Raw genomic sequence first — 27,620 nt, 5'->3', positions numbered from 1 at the left:
CAAATATTTAGTATTGTTTTCAGTGTGTATATGTATTTTAAAAAGATGGCTGTGGCTGGCAAAACAGGATGCAAAAACAAAAAACAGACCATGAAAGCCAAGAATTCTGAGTTGCTCCCATTGACTTCAGTGGGAGCAGGATCACACCAGTGATTAAAAAATGGATGTCCTCAGTGCCTGATTTACAATGCCATTTCACTAGTTTTTTATGCTGGTGTAACTCCATTCATTTTGATTACATTACACTGACATTGTGAAGAGAAGAATGAGGGCCTCTGGGTTTAAAGTTTTTTAGAACTGTGAGGAATCCCATTGAAAATTATAGGTAAGAATCTGTACTCCATAAATAATTGGTGTATTCTAATAAGTGGAGACAACAATATGTTCTATAAAGAAGCAGATATCTCCTAAGTGAATCCTGGTAAAAGGAACTGAGTGTAGGTGGAACATCCTAACATGATTCATTTTACAGATTTCTGATTATGTATTCTAACAATTACAGCAGCCATCTATTCTAATTTGAGGAGAAGGCAATATATGCTCAGCCTGCAGGTCACTGTCCTTGTGATCTCTGTGTGGTATTGCTATTGTCTATTATTTATAGGATGGCATACATGTGCATGGTGCTTGACAGAGAAATAAGATGTGACCCAGAATCTGCTCTCAGTTTGCACCCGTGTCAGTCCAGAGTACCTTCACTGAAAGCAGCTGCATGACTCTGGATTCACACTGGAGTAACTGAGATCACATTCTGGCTCCTTGTCTCTGCCCCAAAGAGTTCATGGTTTAAGGGTCGAATCTTGAGATCCTTACCCTGTTATAATTCAGATTTTATTTGGTCTTTACTCAAACAAATTCCTATTAGAGTCAATAGCTAGTGACTGAATAAGAATCCCAAAACTTGTCACTGTGTTAAAGCAGCCTGATAGTAACCAAACAACATGGTGCGTAGTGGGCAATAGGGATGATGATTTCCTGTTATTTGTTGAACCAGCAGTTCAAAGAGAAAACATGTTGTCACTGTTTCTGTAGTGTCATAGGTGTGCATGGTGATTTGCATACACAGGGAGACAGAGGAAGTGATAAGTGCCTGCACGACTATTGCCCTTTGATGCAGCTCATCTACCTGAAGTACTAACACTGCTGGTTTTCCTCTTTTTCCACTTTAGGGTGAAGTCCTGGGCAGATGCCTTTGGTGGGGACATATATTCCATCATGACAAAGTATTCAGGCTCTCTCCTATTACAGAAGGTAGGCCATACCTGCCAAGGAGCTTTGCTGGTTTCAGATTTCCCTCCTATGTATAGTATCTCTCTGTGTGTCCAGAGACCCATTGTAGAGAGGCAGCACCAGGAAGTCTTCACTAACTTTCAAGATCATTTGGATTTATTTCCCAATCCCTACCCCCTAACCTTCATTGATCCAAGTGGATCTTATGCCTCTCTCTGATGCTTTCATTGGTTTACTAGCCACTTCTGAATATGACTCAGAATTGCTCTCCTGCCTTGAACATACTGTCTATGGGCACTGTTCACCTTTCCCCTCTGATCTCATATCCACCTACTTCCCTAATGACCATACTCACTCCTCCTCTCCCGTCTTAACTGCATATCCACCTACTCCCCCATCTGTTCAATCCACTCCAATATTGCATTCCTCTCTGTTCTCTGGGTTCTCCCAACTGGGGATTTCTTTTTTATTTGTACTTCCTGATCTGTCTTCCTCCCACTGATCCACTAAGTCACTTCCCTGTCTTTAAATCTTGCTTTAAATTCTGTTTTTCTTCTTTAGTTTAGGACTCTGGTTTAGGTTTTCTGACGGGGTTTTGATGCCAGTTCTGAAAGCAGTTCTATACAACTAGATTGCCTTGGAATAAAGAATTGCTCACCCTAACTTGCTCATCATGCACAGTTCTTTAATCCATGGCCCTGCAACTTCAGCACAGGAATAGCAACCTCTGTACCCTCCACTTCTTGAAATTCCAGCTGCTAGGGACATCCTGACTGGCAGCATCTGCTGGCAGAAATGGGTGCAGCTCATGGACTTCAGTGCCCATTTGCACCAGCAGAGAGTTTGGCCCATCAAGTTTGATTCACTGGGTACATGAGCTCAGGTAGGAAATGCTGGGCCTGGACAAACACAGCAAAAATCTGCCTCAAGCTTTGTTGGAATTAATCAGTTATGAACCAGCTCCTAATTGTCTGAAATAATGAGCTTGTTTTGGTCAGGCCAGCTCCTCTTTTGCTTTCCAGGAACTTCGGAGTGATTGAGGTCTGACAGCAGAACACTCATTTGAAGTTTGCATGTGTGAGTCTGCATGGGAAGTGGTATATTTTATGTGGAACAGGACAATGCAAGAGCTAGGTGGTGGTGGTGGTGTTCACTGAAATTTCAGGGGGACAGAGTTCTCACCAGAACCCTGGCAGAGAGGCAATTCCATGAGCCAGACATGGAACCAACCCACTCTTGAACTCACACACAGTTACAGTGCATGCAGGTAGACTAGGCTTTAGCATGGAGAGCAGCGGGTACCAGACCTGCCTGTTGATCATTGCCATTCCCCTGGCTCTCAGTGCCAGAGAATGGGGTGGGAAGGGGCAGGAGGGGTGTCTCTGTTCTGATTCATATTGTCCTTCCTTCCATATGAGCCTCTTTCCACATGGCCACGCTCTCTCCTGGCTGCAAACAGTTCACTTGCTTGGATGGCCTCTGTATATAGCACTGAGGGAGGGCCTTTGCAAGTGCTCAGTACTGGCTTGTCCCTTTTCCCAGTGAAGCTAATGGTAAATTGGGGAGCAGCAGGGTTTGCCCAGTGCTGAACATTGTTGCAAATCATTCCCAAGTAGCCGCACAAGCATGCTGTTGCAATCAGTCTCCCTATGTTCTGCTTCCCGGCAATAGGTATCCATGGTGAAACCCTGGAGGCTTTAGTGGACAATGGATATGTATCATCCTCTTGATCCAATCTCCCAGAGGACTGCCCCAATTATGTTCCTATACAGAACACGTTTCTGGGAGCAGAAATGAGAGCAGTTTCTACACCAGTTTCCAGTTAAATTGTAGAAGGGGCTAATGCCAAGATGCTGTGTCACTGTGGTGTCTTTTGTGACAGCGGAAAGCATTTGGTACAGACACACCTAGTAACCTGGGACACCATTGCCTTCCCTGCCTGGTTGCTGTCCTTAGCTGTATTTGCACTGCCTTTGGCAGCAATTCAATGACCAGAGCCACATGCCCTTCATGGGGAAATGTGTGCACAGACTGACTCATCTTGGCTGTGCACTGTGGGCAAAATCTGAATACCTAGGAGGGGTACAGACGCACGAGGGATGATGTGTGGGGAGACACTGTAAAGTCACTAGAATACTCTCTGTTGCGCGTGTGTGCGCCGGGGGTGTGTGTGATATGTGGAGTAAGGGCTGGAAGAATAGCATGGTGCCAGGTCCTCCAGCCTCAATCTATCCACTGGCTTATCCCTGTGTGCTATCATCTAGGGAGCACCTGTGAGCTGGGCTCCATGTTGTGCAGGTGGTGTGGACCCCATGCACAGCACCCCCAAATCCAATCCCCCTTCCACGCTAGAACCACACTTCTGTGGCTGTAGATTTGCCCCTGTGAGCTCTAGACATCTTGAGGAGTGGAGGTGAGGAATGATCATATGCATCTTGCACTCCACCCTTTGTGCACAGCTGCAATCACAGTTTTACCAATCAGCATCTTTTTGGTGCTGCTTGAGAGGACAGGGCTCAGTACAAACACTGCAGAACCCATCTGAGAGGATGAATTCTTTTTCCTCCCATCCACCTTCCCTTCTCTCTCCTCCTCCCCTCCATCTTCTTTTTGTGCCAAGCTATAAATTGCCCTTCACTCCTCCTAGCTGTTTACATTTTGTCCTCTTTCTACTTATAGGCCGCTCCTGTGATCCAGCTACAAGAGGGCCAGAATATTGTTCCACTAACACCTCCTCACCTTGCTATGGGACCCTCTGGAAACTCCTTCTCCAGTGTGCTCCCTTCTGTCTGATGCAGGAACAGATTCCCTCTATGCCTCCTTGGCTTGGCTTGTCTGATAAATGTTTTCTGGTCCTTTAGCATGAGCCATTTACACTGATCATTCATCCTTTTCCTGAAGAGCACACATGTGCCACATTGGAATAAAATGCCACCAGTACTCCTCCAGACCCTTCATTGTCCAGTTCTTACACAGCCATGGTGTGATACCAAAACTGGCTGAAGCCTTGCCTTTACTAGCTGTGGTGATGGTTCCACCTTGCCAACTCATCTCTAGTGTCACCAGCTGATGGAACTGGATTCAGATTTTCTGGCAAGTATCCAAGTTCCCTTTTTGCCTGGAGAAGCCATTCAAAGTGAAGCTCTTTGCTCTCTGCTGGGACCTCCATCTTCTGGGATGTCACAGGGCATTTGCCCCTTGTCATGATCTTGATGGAAAGGCTGCAGGCATGAATCTCTCCGTAAGATTCTATTGACTTCACTGTCTCTGTTAAGGACAGTGAGAAAATGCTGCAGTCTACAAGTCTTCATGTCTCCACTGCTCCATCAGAACCATCCAATATTGCTCTTGTGGCTATTTCTGCTTAGAGGTTAAAGGCTTCTACCTTCCTTAAGGTCAGGAGTCAGGGGTTTTGTTCCTTGAAGAGCCTGGCATTGCGAGAGGTAATATGGTCCATGAGAGGCAGTGTGGACAAGTTGATAGGGCACTGGCCTAGGCATCAGGCACCTGGGTTCTATTCCCACCTCAGCCACTGGCCTGCTGAGAGACCTTGGACAAGTCATTTCACCTCTCTGTGCCTCTTTTTCCCCTTTGTCCATCTTGGCTATTCAGATGGTAAGCTCTTTGGGGCAGGAGCTGTACAGAACCTAGCACAACAGGGCTTATAGAAGCTACTTCTAATAATAGCAGTCATCACAGGTCCAGGTTCAGATCCAAAATAAAAGATTGCACCAAATTTGGCAAAATCTTATGCGTGGTTCTCTCACAGAGAGAAGATTAATTTCTGAAGGAAAGGGAGTTTGATTCTGACCAGCAAATCAAGCCCAGGATTCATGTGGCAAGGGTGGCACCCATCTTTCCCTGGTAGCCAGATAGAGCAGCACCTCCCGCTCAAGAATAGCCACACTTTACCTGCTGTAGTCAAAGATACTGACCAGTGCACTTTAGAGAAAAGGAGGTGTTTGCCTTTCCCTTGTGCATGATGGAGACCTGCTTCACTGCATGCAGATGGACTGTGCTTTGCTTGAAATGGAATTCTGGATGCGAGACTTGGACAATGGCTCAGCAGTGTCTCAGGGGAAGAATGCTACTCACTGAGTCACCACCATCACTTCCTGCAGGAGCTGGGTTTGATCTCTGATCTGACAAAGCCCTGCATACACTCCCCATCTCTGAGTCATCTCCCCACATCCATTTCTTACCCAGCTTAGACATTCCCCCTTGTCCTAGCGTTTTCCCCTCTCTTCCTGCTGTACCTATTTCCCCAGGTCTTTCCCTGTTCTCAATCCTGTTAGGAAACTCTAGATCAAACACCATCTTCACTAATAAGCTTCTTAAAGCAGATAAGCTTGAATGACTTCAGTCTGCATGCTTGACACGTAAAGCTGTGGAGAGAAAGGTTTCATAAGGCTATGATAAAGTGTCCTCCTAATGCAGTAGTATGAACAAACCTCTTGAGACAGGTGAAACTTGTCTTCAGAGAGGCCAGACCTCCACAACTTTCATGTAATTCAACACACGGACACACGCACCTGTACACAGACTCGAGTTATGTTAAGGCTGAGGATTTGAATGCACAGAAGTCAGAAAATTCTAATAGAAGCACTTCCAAAGCAATGCTCACTTATTTGAGCTACATCGCACATTTCACACATGAAGTATTTTGGATTGCTGCTACACATACAGCATTATAGATATGTGGGGCACTGTGCAGACAAATAAAAGGATGGGTCCTTCCCCAAAGGATTTACAATGCAGAGGCTAAATCCTGGAGTTTTCTTCCAATGTTTACTCACCTCTCTCTCAGGTAAAACTCTTATTGGAGTCAATGGGAGTTTTTCCTGTGTAAAGACACTGTAAAAATCTGAGTAATAACAGTAAAGACATCAGAATTTGGCCTTGCGTTAAGAGCTTGATATATTTCTGATGTAACTAAATTCTCATTGCTGTTGGCAGCATAATTTTTCAATTTCCTGCTTTTTCTACATTTAAATCTTCTATTTCATGAATTAGCATTTTATGTCGATTTTTATTAGCAGCTTAATGCTTGCTTTTGTTGTCTTAAAGAAAGGAAAACTAATAAGGCACTCCTATTGCAACCACACCCCTAGTTTTCAATCCTACTGGATCCCTCCAACTTGCACCATCCCCAGAGGCGACACCAGAGAGCAACATGAAACTCCATTCCTCAGCCAACAGTGAGCCAGGAACCAGCAAGGACATGATCAGGGCTAATTTTACATAGCCACAAAGGATGCTTAAAAATTGCTTTGTTCTTATCTGCTGAAATCTCTATTGCAATGCATTGGCTCCACTGTGGGTATGGTGGCAAAACAAACTCCTTCAGCTTTAGTGGTTCCTTTTCTGTGAGCGCTATTTTGAAGACTTAAATGGGGCTTAAATGGTACATGGGCCTTTTGTGTTCACAGGGGTGAATTTCATACAAATTGCTTTCACCCAAAGAGAGAAATTACTTTAATTAGTCATTTCTTTTCTTAAGAGTAGTAAAAAATGTGTGCATTGTACAATAAATAATACCTACTAATTCCTGATATTTCTAGTAATTAGATACAAAAGGCTGGTTCATTCTTCCCATTGAAAAATCCATAGGAGGGGAGATCATAGCAGATGGCACAGAAAACTCCATGAAGCTGACAAACTATATTTGAAGGATACAAAAAATCCAAGCTTTGTTTTACTGTGGCTTGTCAAGTTTGCTGGCTATATAGTCAACCAGCGGCTCTCTGTTATACAACTGCCACATAGTGACTGCTGAGAATTTCAGTAATCACAGAATCCAGCCACATCATGGAAAACTTGGTTGTCCATGCTCTGGAAGACATGTGGGTCAGGATTTGACCCCAAGTAACTGAATTACTTAGTATTGTTATTACTGAGTAAAAAGAAATAACTGAGGGTGAAATCCTGTCCCCATTGAAGTCAATGGCAAAACTCCTTTGACTTCAATGGGCCGAGGATTTCATGCTTACTATATTTAGTTAATTAGAAATTGCAAAAATGAATATGTTTTCTAGAACCACTTCCTGCTTTCCTTTGTGGCTAAAAACCCCGTTGACTTCAGCTGGAGATAAGACTGAGTAAGGAGATTACTAAATATTGCAGAATGGACAGAACAGACAAATTAAATAATGAATGTTAAGTGATTTTGCTGGGTGAAGATAGAATGTCTTTCTCTGACTTAACTGTAGTGACACTGAGTTATGCAATGCTAAGTATTTCAGTGGACTAAATGTCATGAAGGTGGGAACAGGAAAATATATTTGGCTATGTAGGTCACTTCACAGACATAGCATAGGACACAAAACTCTGGGTCCTCATCCTCCCTCACTTGTGCTGAAGGAGAATCTCAATTGGTTGTTTTTAGGGAGTGATGTATCTGATGAACATAGAATCCTTTTCAGTTTGTGACTTGTAAACAAGCAGCGTATGGGGTTTTTTGTTTTGGTGGTGGTGGGTTTTTTTGTTTGTTTGTTTTTTACTTCATTATTGAAAATTACTTGCTGAATAATTTCAGCAAGTGAAACTGGGTCTGCATTTGATAACTGAGATTTTAAATTTAATCTGTGTTGGATAGTTTTGACTGGACACAGAAGTATACCCAAGCATTTATAGTATGCTTATCACTATGGTAAGTGATCATAATACCTGAGGTCACATGGCATTATTTGTGTCTCCTACTCTTAGGATGTGGATATTCTTTCAGCAAATAGTCTCTAATAGTCCTATTAAAATTCACTGTTTTCATCGACATTCCTGCCAGTAAAATTATTTGCTAGAATATTTCATGGAAAGTAAACACAAAGATGTATGAACACAGACCTAATGAATTAATTGAAATAGTCAATTGATAATGTTGTGCAATATTCTCCACACCTCAGTGAATTCCAAGTGTTGGGTTGTGCACACTATGCATGGCTGGGCTCTTAATGTACATTGTGGCTGGTAAACTTCTGAAGTGCTCATGGTTATTGAATTTCTTTTAATCTCTAATTATTGGTGTGTCAGAAGCATGCTCAAAATAATTGACAGCAATGAAAAGTGTTGTTATTACCCTGCCTGTGCTAAAAGGCTGCTGCTTAGCCCTGCACTGTTGGGAACAAGAAATGACCCACCCTGTACAACCCCAGTTTATCCACTGCTGAAGCATTTGGCATTTGCTTTGCACAGAGCATGCATCCAAGTGCTAGTATAGTTTTCCCAGCTGGCTTGCATTCCAGGGAGAGATTATTCTGATCTCATAAGGGAAGGGCCTGATTAAAGCTCCCGGAGTGCCAGAGATCAGCTTCTCTGCAGATGAAACTATGACATAGTTAAATGGGACAGGCAGCAGCTGAGTCCCATGGTCTCGTCATCTTCCAGGGCCTTCAGTCTGTGGGCTATACATCTCCTGTTGGTAGTGTTGTTATGCTAACCTTTGTGATCATCCCCTCCTCTTCTTTTCTCCTCCCCCATCCATTCTTGCTACTCAGCAGCCGCAGCATGAATGCAAGGGCTGGAGTTTTAATCCAGCAAAGCCTTGCTCTATTAATCATGACAGACAGAACTAGCAGTTTCCACACGTGCCTATCGCAAGCTGGATGTGATTCTATTTCTGTCCAACCTCCTCAGCCCTGTCCCATCCTCAAGGCGTTTCATATTCCACATATGCTCAGCAGCCTTCTTCAATGATGCTTTTCTAACAATAGGAGCCATGGTTGCTTTTCCCAAAGAAATACAAACTCTTCTCCACATCTTCTAATCAGAAAGGACCACCAAGCCTCTGCCCTTCTCCCCCTGACTCATTTTGTACTGTGGTGGGGAGTAAACCTCAGGCTGAGAGCATTGGTGTGCTGCCAATATTTTAAGAAGGGGACTCTGACAAAACTTTCTCTCCATAGTGTAGCCAGTTTATAAATCCTGTACATACGGGGTGAGGAGGGGGCACATATGCTGCAAAGAGAAAGGGAGAGGGACTAAGGGAATACATTAATTTGTTTTCCTGCTTAAATCAAAACATTCTCATTACCATCACCAATAGCAAGATGAGGGCTCTGTCCTTTTAGACAGAGGTTAATCACATTGTCTCCTTTTGCAGTTTATTTCCCTTCCTGCTCCCATCTGACCTGATCCTCTTTCATCATTGTTTTTAAAGAGAAGACATAAGGACCACCACATCTAACATGGAAACTGCAGAGGTGATTTAGCTGTGCAGAATATAATTCTCCAGTTCAGAATTTGGACAGAATACTGGGGATTAAACCTCTATTTTGTATCAAATATTGTCAGAAAATTTTGATTGATTATTAAGTTGTCAGAACTTTGTCTCACCCAGTAGAGGTGTCCCCAGCTCTAATGCTCACTAACCCCATGGCAGGGAATCGCTTCAGCACTGACTCTAGAAGAAATGTGCCACCAACTCAATCACCCGCACCACTTCCTGCACCACTTGGGTTTGTCTTGGAGGTCTCCCATGTCCTATATAAGCACTGATAAGATCCGATCCTCCATGGTTTGTGAGAGTTGACAAGAGCTTGGTCCAAGGTGACATGATGGCAGGTATGCATGCTACAGATACAGTTATCACTGATGTACATACACACATTGCCAGGTTTTCAAAACTTGGCTTCTGTTTTTGCACAGCTTGCAAGCGTGAGTAACCACATCTACATTTTTGCATGGTTGATCATTTGCTGGTGCAGCTGAGGTAATTTAAACAACTACAAACACTTGATGGCACAAGCAAATCAGTTACTTATGCCTAGAGGTCTAAATTAACTGCATTATGCACCAATTATTTACACAAGTCCAACTGTAGGGAAGAAAGGGGAGGCATGGAAAAGGCCAGATGAAAATCAGGTTCACACTTTGGATGCATCTCTCCCAGCTAATGCCCAGCTAATGTAACCGATTCACCACTTTCCTAGTGAACCTCTTATTCAGTGAGGATTTTCTCCTTTCCTTCGAACAGAAGTACAAAGATGTGGAGCCCACTCTGAAGATCAAGGAGGTGGATGGCTTGGAGCTTGTGAAGAAGTTCTCAGAGGAGATGGAGAGCATGCTGCGTAGAAAAGTAGAAGCTGTTGAGGTACAGACTCAAGAACTGTGTAGGGAAATCCCCTTATGACTGCCACAAAGCTATAGACACTGATGGCCAAATTTTTATGGTATTTAGGCACCTAAAGATGCAGATAGGATCCTTGTGGAAGTCACAAAGAACCTCGGCACCTAACTTCCATTGAAATCAATGGGACTCAGGTACCTAGGTGCTTTTGAAAATCCCACTAGGTGTCTGTCTGCATCTTTAGGAGCCTAAATATCTTTAAAAAAATTTGGCTCTGATTTCCCTGCAATGGCTACACTATGTAGGTATAAAGATTATATGAGGAGTTCATTGCTCAGTCAAACAACAGCTAGTGCCTTTTGACTCTTCCTGATATTATGTAGCCCGTAGCGGAAAGATACTGGCATACAAACTGGAATAGCTTCTACCACAGCCAAGGGTGAAAAATAAAGAAAAGAAGTGACTCAGATAGCTTAAAATTAAATAAGAAAATGAACATTCATTCAACAGATTCAGCGCTAACTCTCCAGAGAGATTTATTGAAGAGTGGCTGCCTACTTGAACATTGTGTGGCTCAGTGTGGCTTACTGTGACTATTGTAGCTGAGCAATACCCGTGTACTGAGAGTTTGAGTCTTGCAGCTGTCTAAGAATATGTAGTGTGCACATTAGTTGCTGTCTGATTGGGTAAGGTTCTTTGACCTGTGTTATGTAGGAAAATCAGGCTAGAATCTTGATCATAATGGTCCCTTCTAACCTTAATATCTATGAATTTATTGTGTGCCAGTGTATTTACCATAATTTTAGAAATGCAGATCCATAGTCGCAGAGTCATGGCTCCTTAAAAACCATTTGGTGTATAAAGTGAAGATGGGCCAAAACCACAATGTTTGAGTCCGGATCAAAGTGAAAGTTTGGGTGTGTTCAAGTCCAGCTGTTTGGTTTCGTTCATCAGAGAGCTAGAGATCTTCCATGAAATTTAGATTCAAATCCAAACTATCCCCAAGTTTAGATTGCCTTATTAAGCTCGACAACACAGCTACAGCCTATTGTGGAATGTTGTAAACATGGCTGTGTTTGAACAGGATTCCATCTTAATCTAAATAAATGATCAGTTGATGCCCTGAAACATGAGATTTGATAATGCAGACGACGCTTTTAGCTTCCATAGCTGGTAAAGTTTATAAATGGCCATAACATTTCCCAACTTTTAAAAAAATCCAGTCGTCATACTGTTTGTTTTAGTTCCCTTTATATTGGTGATAGTCTGAAGCTGGGTTGGCTCTGGATTGTCTTTTTTTACAGGGTTCCAATTAAAGTGGAATGAAAACTTCTGTTGTTTTTCTGAATGGAAATCTCTCTCTATGCATATGCTCAGTGCCATGTACTCATTGTTTGAGGGCACGGCAAGAGCTCTCCCAAAGTCTCAGGAATGAGTAGCTGTGAATACACTCCCCAGATTTGAAACTTTAGAAACACAGATCTTTAGTTCCTTTATCAGACACAAGAGAATTTATAACCTCCCATAGCTTCCTCTCTTGTGCTGAACTAGATCTGAACTCCAAGTCCCTCGGTTTCTCAATATTTTGTAAACAATTCATGCTTCTGAAAAGATTTGTCCAGTGTTTCCCACTCATCCTTCCTTTGTATGTATTTGCATTAGAGGCTGGTGGAAGCAGCGGAAGATGCAGATCTGAACCACGAATTCAACTCCTCACTGGTGGTATGTTCATATTCTTCAATGGCAAAGCCCTGATTCATGTGACAGGGAGTCTTGGGGGAACTGATCGATAGCCAGGCATGGTATGCCATCCCAGGAGCACCAGTTACCTAAGACTCCCATTCCCAGGCATGCTGAGATTTCCTTGCCTTCAGAGCACCCAGCAGCACAGTAATAACTCAGCTCCTGTCTCATTAGGAGTCATCCTGATTAAATCAGTGACTCCCATGGCAGGTCCAGGGCATGATGGCAGCTCCTCACCCTGCCATGGTGGTAGTAAACTCATGCTGAAGAGCACCATTCAGACTCTTGCTGCACATGCTGGTGGCAGCTGAGGATGTTGCAGAAAGAAGGGTGCTGATTCCTCCCACTCCAGGCTCCCTGGCACCCCCAACTGTGGCTAACTCAAGGTATTCCCTTAAAGATGATCTCCAAATGAGGATCTCCTGTGTGCTCTGCCATCCTGGGAGAAAGGGATGCTTCATGATCAGCAGGAGAGGAAGTGGAGTTTTAACAGGGGAATAACAGGGACTCAGAATGATGGATAGATGGAAACTCTCCTCTTCTTCCTGGATTGGTTTATGCCATTGTAAACCTTACTTCTTGTCATTCAGCAGCTGTAAAAGCTGGTGGGGCAGGTGCGTTGATATGATCACAGACTGGGAGACTTGAAAGTGACTACCAGGTGAGATGGATGAATTGGCCATTATCAGTACTATTGGGGCTACCTGAACACATCTGTCAAAGAGGGTGCGATGAAGGATTAAAGATCAAGGCTATGCCTACACTGCACTCTCCTTTCATTGGCGTGTAGAGTATGTACTCAAGTAGTCCCCCTGGCATGGGTTTAAGTAGCAGTGTAGATGGTCAGACACAGTTTACACAAATAGAGTACAGATATGCCTGAAAGGCGTGGGCATGTACCCAAGTACACGGCTCTCTACTCATCCAAGCTGTGTGTTCCCATCTACACTGCTATTTTGAACTGCAGGAAAAGGCTCTGGCAGCAAGGAAAACCTCTGGCAGAAGGGAGGCAGCTGGGAAAGGCTTTACAAGCTCCCTGCTGCTAGAGCCTTCCCCCAGCACAGAGAAGGACTCTGGCTATAGGAAAGGGCTCCAGCAAGAGAGAGGCAGTGGAGAAAGGCAGGGAAAGCTTTTTTTTTTTCCCCTGGCAGCACTGATAATGAATTCTTTTGCGGTCTTTCCCCTCCTCTCTGTCTTATTTCTCCTCATCAACAGTTTGATTACTACAACTCTCTCTTGATTAACGATAAGGATGAGAATGATAATTATGTGGAGCTTGGAGACGAATTCATTCTGGAGCCAAATGAGCATTTCAATAATCTGCTGGTGAACACAACATATAGCGATGTGCAACTCCCAACCAATGTCTACAACAAAGGTAATAGGGCTCTGACCTCTGACTTCCCAAATCTGCTAGAGTAGCATGGAAACTACAGTGGAATAACAATACAGATAGATAGGCTGGTGGGAAGTGAAAGAAAGAGAATAAGGGTTGTACTGTGACTTTAAGGCACTGTCCTTCTGGTGGCAGTGCGGATCTCTGGGAAGTGCTGTGCCTCCTGCAGCATCATCACTGCAATTGTGTTTGGTCACTGTCCTCCTTTAGTTGTGGGTCCACACATCTACCAGTCACAATTTGGCCTTAAATCAGGAGCTGGTCTATCTCTGTTGGAGTTGGCGAGCAAGCTACTCACGCATGGGGGTGCATAGTCCTTACAGGCTGAGGCTCTTGACCACAATTGTACCAGAGTTGCTGCCCTTTTCTATTGACATATCAGGATGCCTCCAGCCACCGGCTTTGCGCCTGTCAGACCACCAATCCTTCTCCTTGTGCACTTTGTGGCAGGAAATGCTCTCTTACATCTGTCTTAAGTTGGGCTCATCTCTTATGTCTGTCTGTATGTTAGCTCAGTGCAGCTAGAGGAGCAAACAGAGGCAGGTGTTGGTGATTATATTCCTAGCTGTTATGTCATTCCAGGGCCAATGCGGAAAGAGAATTTTTTTTCTCCTAAAATTTTTTAAATGAATTTCATGATGGGCTGACAGCTCTGGAGACTATAATTTGGGGCACGAAAGATCCATGTATTCCGTAGACAGCTGTTCCCTTAGAGGTCTCCTATCCAACTACTGATCACATTCAGCTCTGCTTAGCCTTTAAAACCACATGAGTTCAGCTACTTCAGCAAGGTCATCTGCAATCACACAAGAAGCCAAGCCCCTAGCCCAGAGATACTCAGACTGAGGCTTGCGAGCTGCAAGTAGCTCTTCAATGCGTCTCCTGCGGCTCTTTGCAGAACATGATATTAAAACACTGTGTGATTTAACTATTAGTCAATTTAAGTTGTTCTCTCTTCGAGTGATTGCTCATATCCATTCCATTATAGGTGTGTGCGCGCCCCATGCACAGATTCCCGGAACTTTTTTCCCTTAGCTAGCTCCGTAGGGTCGGCTCAGGCGCCCCCTGGAGTACCGTGCTCATGCCGCGGTACATAGGGTGCCGCCGACCCTGCAGCCCCTCAGTTCCTTCTTCTCACCTGTGACGGTTACTGGAACGTCTGCCTCTTGCATACCGCAAGTAGCATCCCTTAGTTCTATAGCTTTGTTATTCAAGTTCTTGTTTGTTTTCATAGTGATTAGAATAGTTAGGTTGTGTAAGATAGTGCCCTTGGGGGCTAGAGCTGAGCCATGCCTGGCTCCACCGGCTTTAAAGCCTGCACTGTGTGTGCAAAATCATTCCCTGTGAGTGACCCTCACGACTATTGCCTCCGATGCCTCGGGGAGCAACATAGGAAGGATAAATGTAAAATCTGTAGGTCCTTCAAGCCCCGAACCCAAAAGGAAAGGGACGCAAGGCTGAAGGCGATTCTGATGGAGTCCTCTCTTTGTCCAGACTCCAAGCCGTTGTCGGCACCGAGGAGAAGGAAGCGGCCAGAGGCTGCACACATGGACTCCCCCCTGCTACCGGGACAGCCGGGGGTACAGTGGGAGATGCCCCAGCCATGTGCCATGGAGAGTACTCCGGCACCGGCATCTCCACGTAGGGAGCCTCCCCCGACTCCTCGGGGTGGGAGAGCGCCCCTGCAAGGGCCGTCGATGCCGGAGGCGTTCACTGTGGCATGCACCCTCATGGGCCTGCCCACGCCTCCACCCCCCCCCTCGGCCGAGGGTTCCGGGACCGGTGTCTCAGGGTAAACCCGCGTTGGGTTGCCCCGGTGGGTGGAGGAGACGGGAATCGAGGTCTCCCCCCAGACGGTCGAGGGGGGTCGAGAGTGCGGGCTCCCCTCCCAGCTCCTGAGTCTGAGTCGTCTAGCTCCTCGACACTGTGGCACCGTTACAGTTCCACCTCGAGCTGGGACCTTAGTTTGGGCTCCAGTGCGGAGCCCAGCTCAACATTGATCCCCAACGCTGCCCGCCTCGGCACCGCCCGCCTCGGCACCGCACGTCTCGGCACCGCCTGATATGTTGCACTCAAGATCAGCATCGCAACGACATAGGCATCACCGCTCCCGCTCCAGATCCGGGAAGTGTCGCCATAAGTCTTCCAGATGGAGGAGGCGCTCCACTGGCAGCTCCTCCAGCAGCTCCTCCCCTCGTTGGCACCACAGACGCCAGCACCGGAGGTCATCGTTGTCCCGGAGCCACTCCCCTTCCAGGACCTACAAGCACAGGTCAAGCGGCTCGGGTTCCAAGTGATGACGCCTGGATGTGACTCAGTAGGCTTCTGCGCCTGCACCTACTTGGCCCCAAGGCCCCTGGCAATGACCATATTGGGGGCCGTGGGGTACCCAGATGGGCCAAGGGACCACCTCTGTTCACTCTTCGGTGGCCCAACCAGTGCCCCCACCAACCTGTCCACAGGAGGGCCACCCCTCGGAGGAGGGGTCTGACCCAGAGGAAGGCCCTTCTACAGGGGCCCTTCCATAGTCCTCCTCCTCCTTCTCCGGATGAGGCGGCGGCCAGGGACCATAGGGCCCCCCTCTTTGACTTCCGGGCCCACCAGGAGCTTCTGAGGAGAGTGGCTGACAATCTCGGTTTAGAGATTAAAGAATTGTCAGAGGAGGAGGACGCCCTCTTCGGGGTCTCTAAGGCAGCAGGCCCATCACGACTGGCCCTTCCTGTTCATGAGAGGGTTATGAAGATAGCCAAGACCCTCTGGCAAACCCTCGCCTCAGTGGCCCCCACTTCGAAGGGTGCTGAGTGCAAATTCTATGTACCTAAGGAGGGGTTTGAATTCCTCTATACACACCTCGCCCCAGGTTAGCTCGTAGTGGACACAGTGAACCAACGGGACCGCCAGGGTGACCAGGGCAACACCCCTAAGGATAAGGACAGCAAGAAGCTGGACCTTTTTGGGTGCAAAATGTATTCTACTGCGGCCGAGCTGAGGGTCGCAAACCATCAGGCCCTCATGGGGAAATACAATTTAAACCTGTGGTCCTCTCTACAGAGGTTCTCCTTGGGGTTGCCCCCAGACCAGGATGCAGACTTTGCCACTGTGTCGCAGGAAGGCGTGGTGGTGGCCAAGGCGGCACTTCAGTCGGCCAGCGACGCAGCGGATGCTGTCAGCAGGGCGATCGCTTCGGCCATCGTCATGCGCCGCTGCTCCTGGCTCCAAACTTCTGGTCTGTCACAGGAGATCCAACTGTCAGTTCAGGACCTCTCTTTTGATTACACCGACCTCTTCTCCGAGAGGACGGACGAAAAGCTACATGCCCTAAAGGACTCACGAGCCACCCTGAGATCCTTAGGGCTATACACCCCCCAGGCCTCGAGGTGCCAGACCCACCTTCAGGCCCAGAGGCAACTGCAACCTCCACCAAGGCTGGCCCCCAGACTCACTCAGTCCAGGAGAGGTCGGGATCGGTACCGGGAGCCCAACCATCACGACTGGCAAGGGCCCCCTGCGGGGTCCCAGCAAGGCCCAAACAAGGGCAATGCACCCAATAAAAGGTTTTGACAGGGTGCACGAGGGTGGCACTCCTCCTTCCCCACTGGATCACTCCAAATTATTCTCCCACAGACTTCGGCCATACCACACCGAATGGGAAGCCATTACCACGGACCAATGGTTCCTTGGCATAGTCCTCAAGGGCTATGCCTTACAGCTTATGGCCTTCCCACCCAACTCTCTCCCTACCCAGTCCCTCTTCAGGGACCCCTCTCATGACCAACTCCTCATACAGGAGTCAACTCCCTTCTCACACTCGGTGCGTTGGAGGAGGTTCCTCCACAGGAACAGGGAAGGGAATTCTACTCAAGGTACTTCCTAATCCCCAAGGCCAAGGGGGGCCTGAGGCCAATTCTGGACCTCCGCCATCTAAACAAGTTTGTCAGGCGCACGAGGTTTCATATGGTTTCCCTAGCCTCCATCTTTCCTGCCCTAAATCCAGGGGACTGGTATGCCGCCCTTGACCTGAAGGACGTGTATTTTCATATCACTATCCTTCCAGGTCACAGAAAGTTCTTAAGGTTTATGGTAGCTGGATGCCACTACCAGTTTTCAGCCCTACCCTTTGGCCTTTTGTCCGTGCCAAGGGTGTTTACAAAATGCATGGCAGTGGTAGCGGCCCATCTGTGCCACAGAGGGGTCCAGATATTCCCTTACCTGGACGACTGGCTGATCCGGGGCAAGTCCAGGGCCCATGTGAGGAACAGCCTGGCTCTTACCTGCGCCACATACACCAGTCTGGGGCTGCTCATCAACAAGCAGAAGTCTACCCTCACCCCGGTGCAGCACATAGAGTTCATAGGGGCCATCTTGGATGCCACCCAGGCCAGAGCCTTCCTCCCTCAGACTCGGTTCAAGACCATGACCGCCATAATCGGTGATCTGCACAGGTCCCCCACAACGACAGCCAGGCGCTGCCTTCAGCTGTTGGGACACATGGCGGCATGTAATTATGTGGTGAGGCTGGCTCGCCTCAAGCTCAGGCCTCTCCAAGGGTGGCTGGCCTCAGTCTATGCACCGGCCAGACACCGGCTGAACAAGGTGGTCACAGTTCCCGCCCAGGTACTGTCCTCCCTGGACTGGTGGAGGGACCCCAGGGAGGTTCTGAGAGGCGTTCCCTTCAGAGACTTGGCCCCCTCAGTGACTCTGATAATGGACGCCTCAGACGAGGGTTGGGGGGCCCACATCAGCAAGGACCTGAGCACCTAGGGACTATGGTCACCAGACAAGAGGGCTCTCCATATAAATGTCAGAGAGCTCAGGGCAGTCTGCTTGGCCTGCAAGGTCTTCATCAAATTCCTGAGAGGCAGGATGGTTCAGGTCCTTACAGACAACACGGTGGCCATGTTTTTTATAAACAGATGGGTGGAGCGTGCTCCTCGGCTCTTTGCCAGGAGGCTACCCGTCTTTGGGACTTGGTCATGAGGCACAATTTTCACATATCTGCCTCTCACCTCCCAGGGGTCAGGAACGACGAGGCGGACCGCCTCAGCAGGTCATTCTTACCCCGCCACGACTGGTCACTTCACCAGGAGGTGGTGACTTCAATCTTCCGGAAGTGGGGGGTTCCCCAACTGGACCTGTTTGCGTCGTCCTGGAACAGGAAATGCCTGAGGTTACGCTCGCTCTGAGGTCGTGAGCCGGGCTCCCTCTCCGACACGTTCCTTCTAGACTGGACGGGGACACTCTTATATGCGTTTCCCCCCATTCCGCTCCTACCCAAGGTCCTCTTGAAAATCAAGAGGGACAGAGCGGATATGATACTGATCGCGCCAGCTTGGCCGTTGCAGCACTGGTACAGCATGCTGTTCGACCTGTCCATCGACATGCTGATCCCGCTCCCAAGGCGCTACAACCTGTCCTCACAGGACCAGGGTCGCCTGCTGCACCCGGACCTGGACTCCCTCCTCCTGATGGCATGGAGACTCTGTGGCTGACGGAGGGAGAGAGAGCCTGCTCAGCGCAGGTCCAACAGATTCTGCTGGGCAGCAGAAAACCTTCCACTCAGGTTGTGTACCGGGCCAAGTGGAAGCGTTTTACCTGTTGGGCAGAGTCCTGGGGTGTCCCATCGTCCGGCTCGCCCATACAGGTGATTTTGGAGTACCTGCTCCACCTGAAGCTCCAGGATTTAGCACTGGCTTCCCTGAAGGTGCACCTGGCAGCTATCTCAGCTTTTCACCAGGTGATGGAAGGGCGTTCCCTGTTCTCCCACCCCATGTCAGTCAGGTTCCTCAAAGGGGTGGAGAGGCTGTATTCCCAGGTCCATGACCCGGTGCCTCCCTGGGATCCAAACCTGGTTCTCGCCATGTTGACAGGACCCCCCTTTGAGCCCATGGCTACATGCCTGCTGCTCATCCTCTCTTTGAAGGTAGCCTTCCTGATGGCCATTACATCGGCTAGGAGGGTCTCCGAGCTCAGAGCTTTAACCTCGGAGCCCCCCTACACGGTCTTTTATAAAGATAAGGTCCAACTGAGGACACACCCAGCCTTCCTGCCTTAGGTGGTGTCTCAGTTCCACTATACCCAGAATATCTTCCTCCCCGTATTCTTTCCCAAACCACACGGTTCGGAGGAGGAGTGGAGATGGCACTCGCTGGACGTCAGACGAGCCTTGACCTTCTACATCGAGCGGACCAAGCCATTCCGGAAGTCAATGCAGTTGTTCGTGGCAGTGGCGGACCGGATGAAGGGCTCACCTGTCCCCACCCAGCGCATCTCCACCTGGATCACTGCCTGTATTAAAACCTGCTACGAGCAGGCGAAGGTGCCGCTTCCAGGAGCTGTGACAGCACACTCAACCAGAGCCCAGGCCTCATCTGCGGCCTTCCTGGGAGGAGTGCCCCTGCAGGACATCTGCAGAGCAGCGACCTGGTCATCGGTCCACACCTTCACGTCCCACTACGCCATCGTACAGCAGGCGAGAGAGGATGCGGGATTCGGCAGAGCCGTGCTGATGAGAGCAGCTCACCATTGACTCCTACCCATCTCCAAGGTATGGCTATTTAATCACCTATAATGGAATGGATATGAGCAATCAGTCGAAGAGAGAAACAGGGTTACTTACCAGTAACTGTTGTTCTTCGAGATGTGTTGCTCATATCCATTCCACACCCACCCTCCGTCCCCACTGTCGGAGTCGGCAGAAAGAAGGGACTGAGGGGCCGCAGGGTTGGCGGCGCCCTATGTACCGCGGCATGAGCGCAGTACTCCAGGGGGCATCTGAGCCGACCCTACGGAGCTAGCTAAGGGAAAAAAGTTCCGGGAATCTGTGCACAGGGCGCACACACACCTATAATGGAATGGATATGAGCAACACATCTCGAAGAACAACAGTTACTGGTAAGTAACCCTGTTTTCACCAATCAGGATGCTTTTACTATGTTATTAGCCAACTGTAGTCGATAAAATAATAATAGTTGGTCAGTTATTTTGCTGTGAGAACTACATATAATTATTTTATTAAATGAAATAGTGAATTCACACGACTGTGGCTCTTTTGGGTAATGTTGATTGCTTATTTGGCTCCTGAACCACTGAAGTCTGAGTATCACTATTCTAGCCCTTCATTTGCAAACACTTGTGATTTCCATGATTTATTTGGCCTACAATGATTCCCTTTTAAAGCTTCACTGTCGTTATTTGTTATAGTGTTAGATTTAGAAATTATATTCACCATTGCAAAGTTGAAAAGTTTAGGAGGGTTTTATTGCAGAAAGAGGGTTTTGATCAAAGCTTCCGTTATCCTGTTGCTGCTGCTCCACTTGATCCTCTATGGTGCTGGACTAGATACCACTACAACCTATCTCGTGTCCATCTCAGATGTCTCATGTAAATCTTCAGATGTAGATGAGATCACAAGTCAGGAATCAGAGGTCAGGCCTTGGGGGAGAAGAGGAGAGAGAGAAATGGAATGAAAAAATACCAGGAATGAGATATAAAAAGAGAGAGTAATAAGAGAAAGAGAGAGGACTTTTAAATCTAGGGTCTTGTTTACACTGGGTAATTGCATCGTGTTAGAACATAACTGGAGGAGTCCTGGTAACTAGCACAATATAAAACACTCACTGTAAGGGACTGCCATGTTTAATATTGTTTCAGCTAGCTGAGCTACCACAGCCAGCTAGTATGATGAGATAACACAGCAATCCCTGTCTATACTGAACATTACATTATATTTAACATTGTGTTAATTAACATAATCTCTCAAGATCCTATTCTAACATGATGTAATCAGCCTGGGCAGATAAACTCCAGAAGAGGAAAGAAAATGTGTGACTAAGCAGAGTTAACTTGTGATTGCTAGTGGTGATTTACATTCCAGGATTTGCTTGAATGGTGAAGAAAATTCCTCTTGCAATGTTTGTTTTTAAGCTAGTTTCAATAGGATATTTGTTGTCATGAAGGGAGTGACAATAATGAGGAATACATGTTGTAATTGTGTTCAGACCATGAAGAATCACTATGTGTACAGGCTCTACACTCTCTGGGTCTTTCTCTTTGTTCCCACCATGCTCCTCTATACTGTGCTTTTTTCCCCTGTTGCACCCTTTCTTCCTCTCTACTCATGTTTCCTGGCTCCTCCTTTTCCCATAGACCCTGCCATATTGAATGGAGTTTACATGTCAGAAGCCTTGAATCCTATTTTTGTGGACAATTTTGAAAGAGACCCAACACTGACCTGGCAGTACTTTGGCAGCTCCACAGGATTCTTCAGACTTTACCCAGGTAAAGATGCTCAGACCTTCCCAGCCCTTTGTCTGAAAATGAGGTCAAAACTGGAGGACAAGTGCTATTAATAATAGTAGGGCCCAGTTTTTCCTGGACCTGACAGCTGACAGGTTCTTTCACCGAATAGTTGCTGAACCAACAAGAGGGAATGCTATTTTAGATTTGGTATTGGTGAGTAGTGACGACTTCATAGAAGAAGGAAGGGGAAAAAATTCATAGGCAAGAGTTGTAGACCAAATTGGATGAGTAAGCATCTCAGACAGGTGATTAAGAGAAAGCAAAAAGCCTACAAGGAGTGGAAGATGGGTGGGATCAGCAAGGAAAGCTACCTCCTGGAGGTCAGAACATGTAGAGATAAAGTGAGAAATGCCAAAAGCCAAGTAGAGTTGGACTTTGCAAAGGGAATTAAAATAGTGATAGGTTCTATAGCCATATAAATAGAAAGAAAACAAAGAAAGAAGAAATGGGACTGCTAAGCACTGAGGATGGAGTGGAGGTGAAGGATAATTTAGGCATGGCCTAATATCTAAACAAATACTTTGCTTCAGTTTTTAATGAGGCTAATGAAGAGCTATTGAGGGATAATGGCAGGGTGGCTAATGGGAATGAGGATATAGAGGTAGGAATTACCACATCCGAGGTAGAAGCCAAACTCGAACAGCTTGATGGGACTAAATCGGGGGCCCCGGATAATCTCCATCCAAGAATATTAAAGGAACTAGTACATGAAATTGCAAACCCATTAGCAAGGATTTTTAATGAATCTGTAAACTCAGGGGTTGTACCGTATGACTGGAGAATTGCTATCATAATTCCTATTTTTAAGAAAGGAAAAAAAGGTGAGCCGGGTAATTACAGGCCTGTTAGTTTGTCCTCCGTATTATGCAAGGTGCTGGAAAAAATTTTGAAAGAGAAAATAAAAGGACATTGAGGTTAGTGGTAATTGGGACAAAATACAGCATGGTTTTACAAAAGGTAGATCGTGCTTGACCAATCTGATCTCCTTTTTTGAAACTATAATATTTTTTAGACAAAGGGAATATAGTGGATCTAATTTACTTAGATTTCATTAAGACATTTGATACAGTTCCACATGGGGAATTATTAGTTAAATTCGAAAAGATGGGGATTAATATTAAAATTGAAAAGTGGATAAGGAACTGGTTAAAGGGGAGACTACAATTGGTCATACTGAAAGGTTACTAGTGGAGTTCCTCAGGGATCGGTCTTGAGACCAATCTTATTTAAGCTTTTTATTACTGACCTTGGCACGAAAAGTGGGAGTGTGCTAATAAAGTTTGTGGATGACACAAAGTTGGGAGGTATTGCTAATACAAAGAAGGGCCAGGATATCATACAAGAATGGATGACCTTGTAAACTGGAGTAATAGAAATAGGATGAAATTTAAGTGAAAAGTGCAAGGTGTCCTGCATTTAGGGACTAATACCAAGAATTTTTGCTATAAGCTGTCAGTTGGAAGTGACCGAGGAGAAGGACCTGGGCATATTGGTTGATCACAGGATGACTATGAGCCATCAATGTGATGTGGCCATGAAAAAAAGCTAATGCGGTCCTAAAATGCATCAGGTGAGGTATTTCCAGTAGAGAAAGGGAGGTGTTAGTACCATTATACAAGGCACTGGTGAGACGTCATCTGGAATACTGTGTGCAATTCTGGTCTCCCATGTTTAAAAAAGATGAATTCAAACTGGAACAGGTGCAGAGAAGGGCTACTAGGAATGGAAAACTTGTCTTATGAGAGGAGGCCCAAAGAACTTGTCTTGTTTAGCCTAACAAAAGAAGGCTCAGAGGGATATGATTGCTCTCCATAAATACATCAGAGAGAGAAATACCAGGGAGGGAGAGGAATTACTTAAGTTTAGCACCAATGCGGACACAAAAACAAATAGATATAAACTGGCCATCAGGAAGTTTAAACTTGAAATTAGATTAAAGTTTCTAACCATCAGAGGATGAAGTTCTGGAACAACCTTCTAAGGGGAGCAGTGAGGGCAAAAAATCTAGCTTCAAGACTGATCAGTTTAGGTTGTCCCATCATACCATCCCCTCCATAATTTGGCAATTAGATCTCTGACTACTAGCAGTAAATATGCCCAGTGGCCTGTGATGGGATGTTAGATGGGGTCGGTTCTGAGGTACAGAGAATTCTTTTGGGTATGTGGCTGGTGAGTCTTGCCCACATGCTCAGGGTTTAGCTGATCACCATATTTGGGGTCAGGAAGGAATTTTCCCCCAGGGCAGATTGGCAGAGACCCTGGGGGTTTTCGCCTTCCTCTGCAGCATGGTGCACTGGTCACTATGAGTTCTCTGTATCTTGAAGGGCTTAAACCATTATTTGAAGACTTCAGTAACTCAGTCATAGGTTAGAGGTCTATTACAGGAATGGGTGGGTGAGGTTCTGTGGCCTGCATTGTGCAGGAAGTCCGACTAGATGATCATAATGTGGTCCCTTCTGACCTTAAAGCGTATGAGTCTATAAATATGCCAGGGAAGGGAACACATTGATACATTGATTCTGGGAAGCGTAGAGAGAAGGGGATCACTGCCTTCCACTGTAAAATGTTAAGTATGGATTACATATGGGACTGGGGTTGGATTCCCCAAAAGGGAGACAACTTGGAAATAACCAACACACCACAGATAGCCTGAGCTGATTGAAGTGGGATGGTGTGCACCAAAAGCACATTATTCTACCACTTGAACTAAAAGAGTAACATTGGTGGCAGTAGAAGACTCTTATTCTCTAGCCACTAGCTACCATACAGGGAAACAACACAGCCAGTGTGTTGCACCTGTCACACCAAAGGTATTCTGCTTGCCTGTATGCTCTTCAGTCAGACTGCATGCTGTAGTGTAGTCTGCCCTCATAAAGCCATGATAAAGCCTTTAGTACTCAATCTGGGCCACATTCTGATCTCTCCATCTACTTTTTAAGGTTCTCAGCCAGTCTGTAGGAAAAAAGATACAATATTGCCAACCGCAAGAGATCAAATATCATCAGTCAGACCCCCAAAAATCATGAGTGTGGCCAAAAAAATCTGGTTTTTTTCCTAAAAGATTATATTGTGTGTTTGATCTGTCTTTTGATTTGTTTGAACTTCCCCTGCCCACCAGTGTGTGTGTGTGTGTGTGTGTGTGTGTGTGTGTGTGTGTGTGTGTGTGTGTGTGTGTGTGTGTGTGTGTGTGTGTGTGTGTGTGTGTGTGTGTGTGTGTGTGTGTGTGTGTGTGTGTGTGTGTGTGTGTGTGTGTGAGAGAGAGAGAGAGAGACACACACAATCAGTGCTGCCCACTTTCCCATATGTATTGGGTAAGGAGAAGGAACTCTCACCCCCAAACTGCCCAGCAATTAACTCTGTCCTGGTCCAGTGCTGCTCTGCTCCTTCTGGGGTTCTTCACCCCCCCCTCCCATGTTTGGGGGGTAGATGCTGCAGTGGGGGGGGGGGGGGGCTTTCAGGTTGAGGGGAGAGAGTGGGCCACTCTGAACTGCTGAACTGTTTAGCTCCATTATCCCCTTCTGAGAGATGGCTTTGGGTTGCTGAGGAGAGGGGAAGGGAGAAGAGCTCTTCCCGTAGCAGCTCTATTTGGTTGCTCAGCCCCACGAGGCAGGCATATAAGGGCAAGCAGCCAACCAGAGGCCTCCATCTGCTAGAGATTGGCGTTTTTCATGTCCTCGCCAAACTAGCTTCAACTTCAGCCAAAATCATGTTACTCACAAAAAAATCACAAGAATCAGCAACACTGCAGATATTGGAGAAAGCTGCGTAATAATGGTATAAAGATGAAAGTAAATGCATCTCTCCTCCCATTTTAAGCGTTCACAGGAGCACTGGGTGCAGCCCAGTTACAGTTTGTGTAGAAATTAACCAACACATTCAAGGGAATGTGCAAAGTTAGGAAAGCTGTGTGTGTATTTATCCAATGTGGCTGCTGCTATAACTGCTGGAGCTCTGCTTTTGGTTGTGGGAGTCACATGACCCTGTGAACTGAAATAGTGAGGTCTCAGCTAAGGGTAATTGAATGTCTGGTGCCTGCTGAGTGGGGGTGGAAGCCTGTTTTCCTGTATGATTAAGCTATTGAGTCCTCCTTTTGCTGCTCTGTTCAGGGATAAAGTGGATGCCAGATGAGAATGGAGTCATCTCCTTCGACTGCAGGAATCGAGGCTGGTGAGAGATTAGGCCCCATCATCTTTTTCTTTCTCTCTCGCCCTCTTTTTTTCCTCTTCTTTTGAAACTCTGATTTACCCCGGTCCTGATTTTTGTCCACCTCCTCCCTAATGTGGGATCTGAATAGTGAGTGTAGTCTTCTCAGTCCAGTGTCTCCAGTGCGGAGTCTAATCAGAGCTTCTGTCGCACACTGCTCCTGGGAGAGAAAGGGGATAGATAAATTAGTGTTTATGCAACTCACATTGTATCATACCAGTTTAGAGAGAGTTGTCCATCCCCTTCCAGCACCTTTCCCTCCATCTGGGGATCTAACCTCACATAAGGAATCACTGTGAGTGACTCCCTTCTTTATCCACTCCACTGTATGGCACTGCAGCCAATGGGTTGGGACTGTTCAGAGTCCATCAATTCCACGCTTTGAATCAGTCATCTCAGTAGCAGGGATGGCTGTTAAATAACACCAAGTTCCCTCTGTCAGCTATGTCTGAGCGTATCCCCTCTGCAGCACTCCCAGTCTTTGCCACCCCCAATAAACAAGAACCCAGGTCCAGGAGAGCACTACTGTTAGACAGCAGGACAGCCCAGTCATATTTATATGAATGGTACATCCTGCAAGGGATAAAGGGTACATTCCCAAGCCTGACATTGCCAGATAACTGCCCCAGACCTGCATGTTATCTTGGGTCTAGAATCATATCAAGGACCTGATATGGCCAATGGTATGCCTAGAATTCTTCCTTACGTTGTACCAGCTTCTCCACTCTCCCATTCCTATAAAGGTACATCCAGGCAGCCACCTCACCCAAGGACATTATAATCGTGGTGGACATCAGTGGGAGCATGAAGGGTCTGCTGATGACCATCGCCAAACACACCATCATCACCATTTTGGACACCTTGGGGGAAAATGACTTTGTCAATATTATTGCGGTAAGTGTAGCCCATTCCAAATATAAAACAACTCACCCTGTGAGTCATGCCTGTCCTTCTGCCCCACTAAGCAAACCATACAGGGATAACAATAATATCACTACAGCAGTTATCTCTAGAGCTAAACGGTAGTGGGAAATAAAAACAAATCAGCTATGAGAAGTCAGTTGCAAGTACTTTGGTGAGTGACCAGCAGGGCAGATGCTAATTCCTCATTCACCCTGCGATTGACAGTGAGAGCTAGTTCATTCTTTTTCCTTGTTTGGTTTCTTTTCTTGTTGAGACAAAACTTTAGTAATGATACAAGAACTCAGTCTGCAATTATATCAGTGATCCTTTCAGATTGCACAGACTAAATCCAGAGGGATTGAGTTGGTACAGGGATGGGAGCACTTGGTGCTTCAGGAAGTGATGGTGGTGATTTGATTTGGGGCTGTCTTCCTCTGAGTCAGTAATATTCCAGCCTGGTGCTAGCAGGTATTGTGCTGCCATCTTTTGCGTGAGATATAAAAGCAAAATCCTGACTACTTGTGGTCAAGAAAGACAGCACTTTTCTTACGAACAGTGATATTAATTTCTTTATGTTCTGGCTGGGATCACCCTGATGCACCAATCTCTGCACTGGCTTCCCATAGACAGAGTCCAGTAAAAGGTCACCCTCCTGATTTTCAAAGCCTGGCTACCCAAAAGACTATCTCTCCCTCTATGTGACCATGACAGCTATATTCCATTGGAATAATAAGATAGTAGACCAAGACAGGTGTGGCTTGTGACCACAGAAGACAGAACTTGCAT

General features: G+C 46.5%; 1 protein-coding gene across 1 annotated transcript in view; it reads left to right on the top strand.

Moving 5' to 3' along the window:
• Window positions 1-27,620, top strand: part of CACNA2D4 (calcium voltage-gated channel auxiliary subunit alpha2delta 4) — a 165,368-nt gene that overhangs the window by 4,071 nt on the left and 133,677 nt on the right. The window contains exons 2-8 of the mRNA XM_067536119.1: window positions 1,170-1,251; window positions 10,199-10,315; window positions 11,954-12,013; window positions 13,250-13,412; window positions 21,576-21,707; window positions 25,835-25,895; window positions 26,675-26,825. Coding sequence (XP_067392220.1) covers window positions 1,170-1,251; window positions 10,199-10,315; window positions 11,954-12,013; window positions 13,250-13,412; window positions 21,576-21,707; window positions 25,835-25,895; window positions 26,675-26,825 — 766 coding nt within the window. The remainder of the gene's footprint in view (window positions 1-1,169; window positions 1,252-10,198; window positions 10,316-11,953; window positions 12,014-13,249; window positions 13,413-21,575; window positions 21,708-25,834; window positions 25,896-26,674; window positions 26,826-27,620) is intronic.

Source organism: Emydura macquarii, unplaced genomic scaffold (assembly GCF_026122565.2).
Source record: "Emydura macquarii macquarii isolate MOO-44397 ecotype Brisbane River unplaced genomic scaffold, CSIRO-AGI_Emac_v2 contig_3530, whole genome shotgun sequence".
In the NCBI taxonomy this organism is placed as follows: domain Eukaryota; kingdom Metazoa; phylum Chordata; order Testudines; family Chelidae; genus Emydura; species Emydura macquarii.
This window is presented reverse-complemented; position numbering and strand designations above follow the sequence as displayed.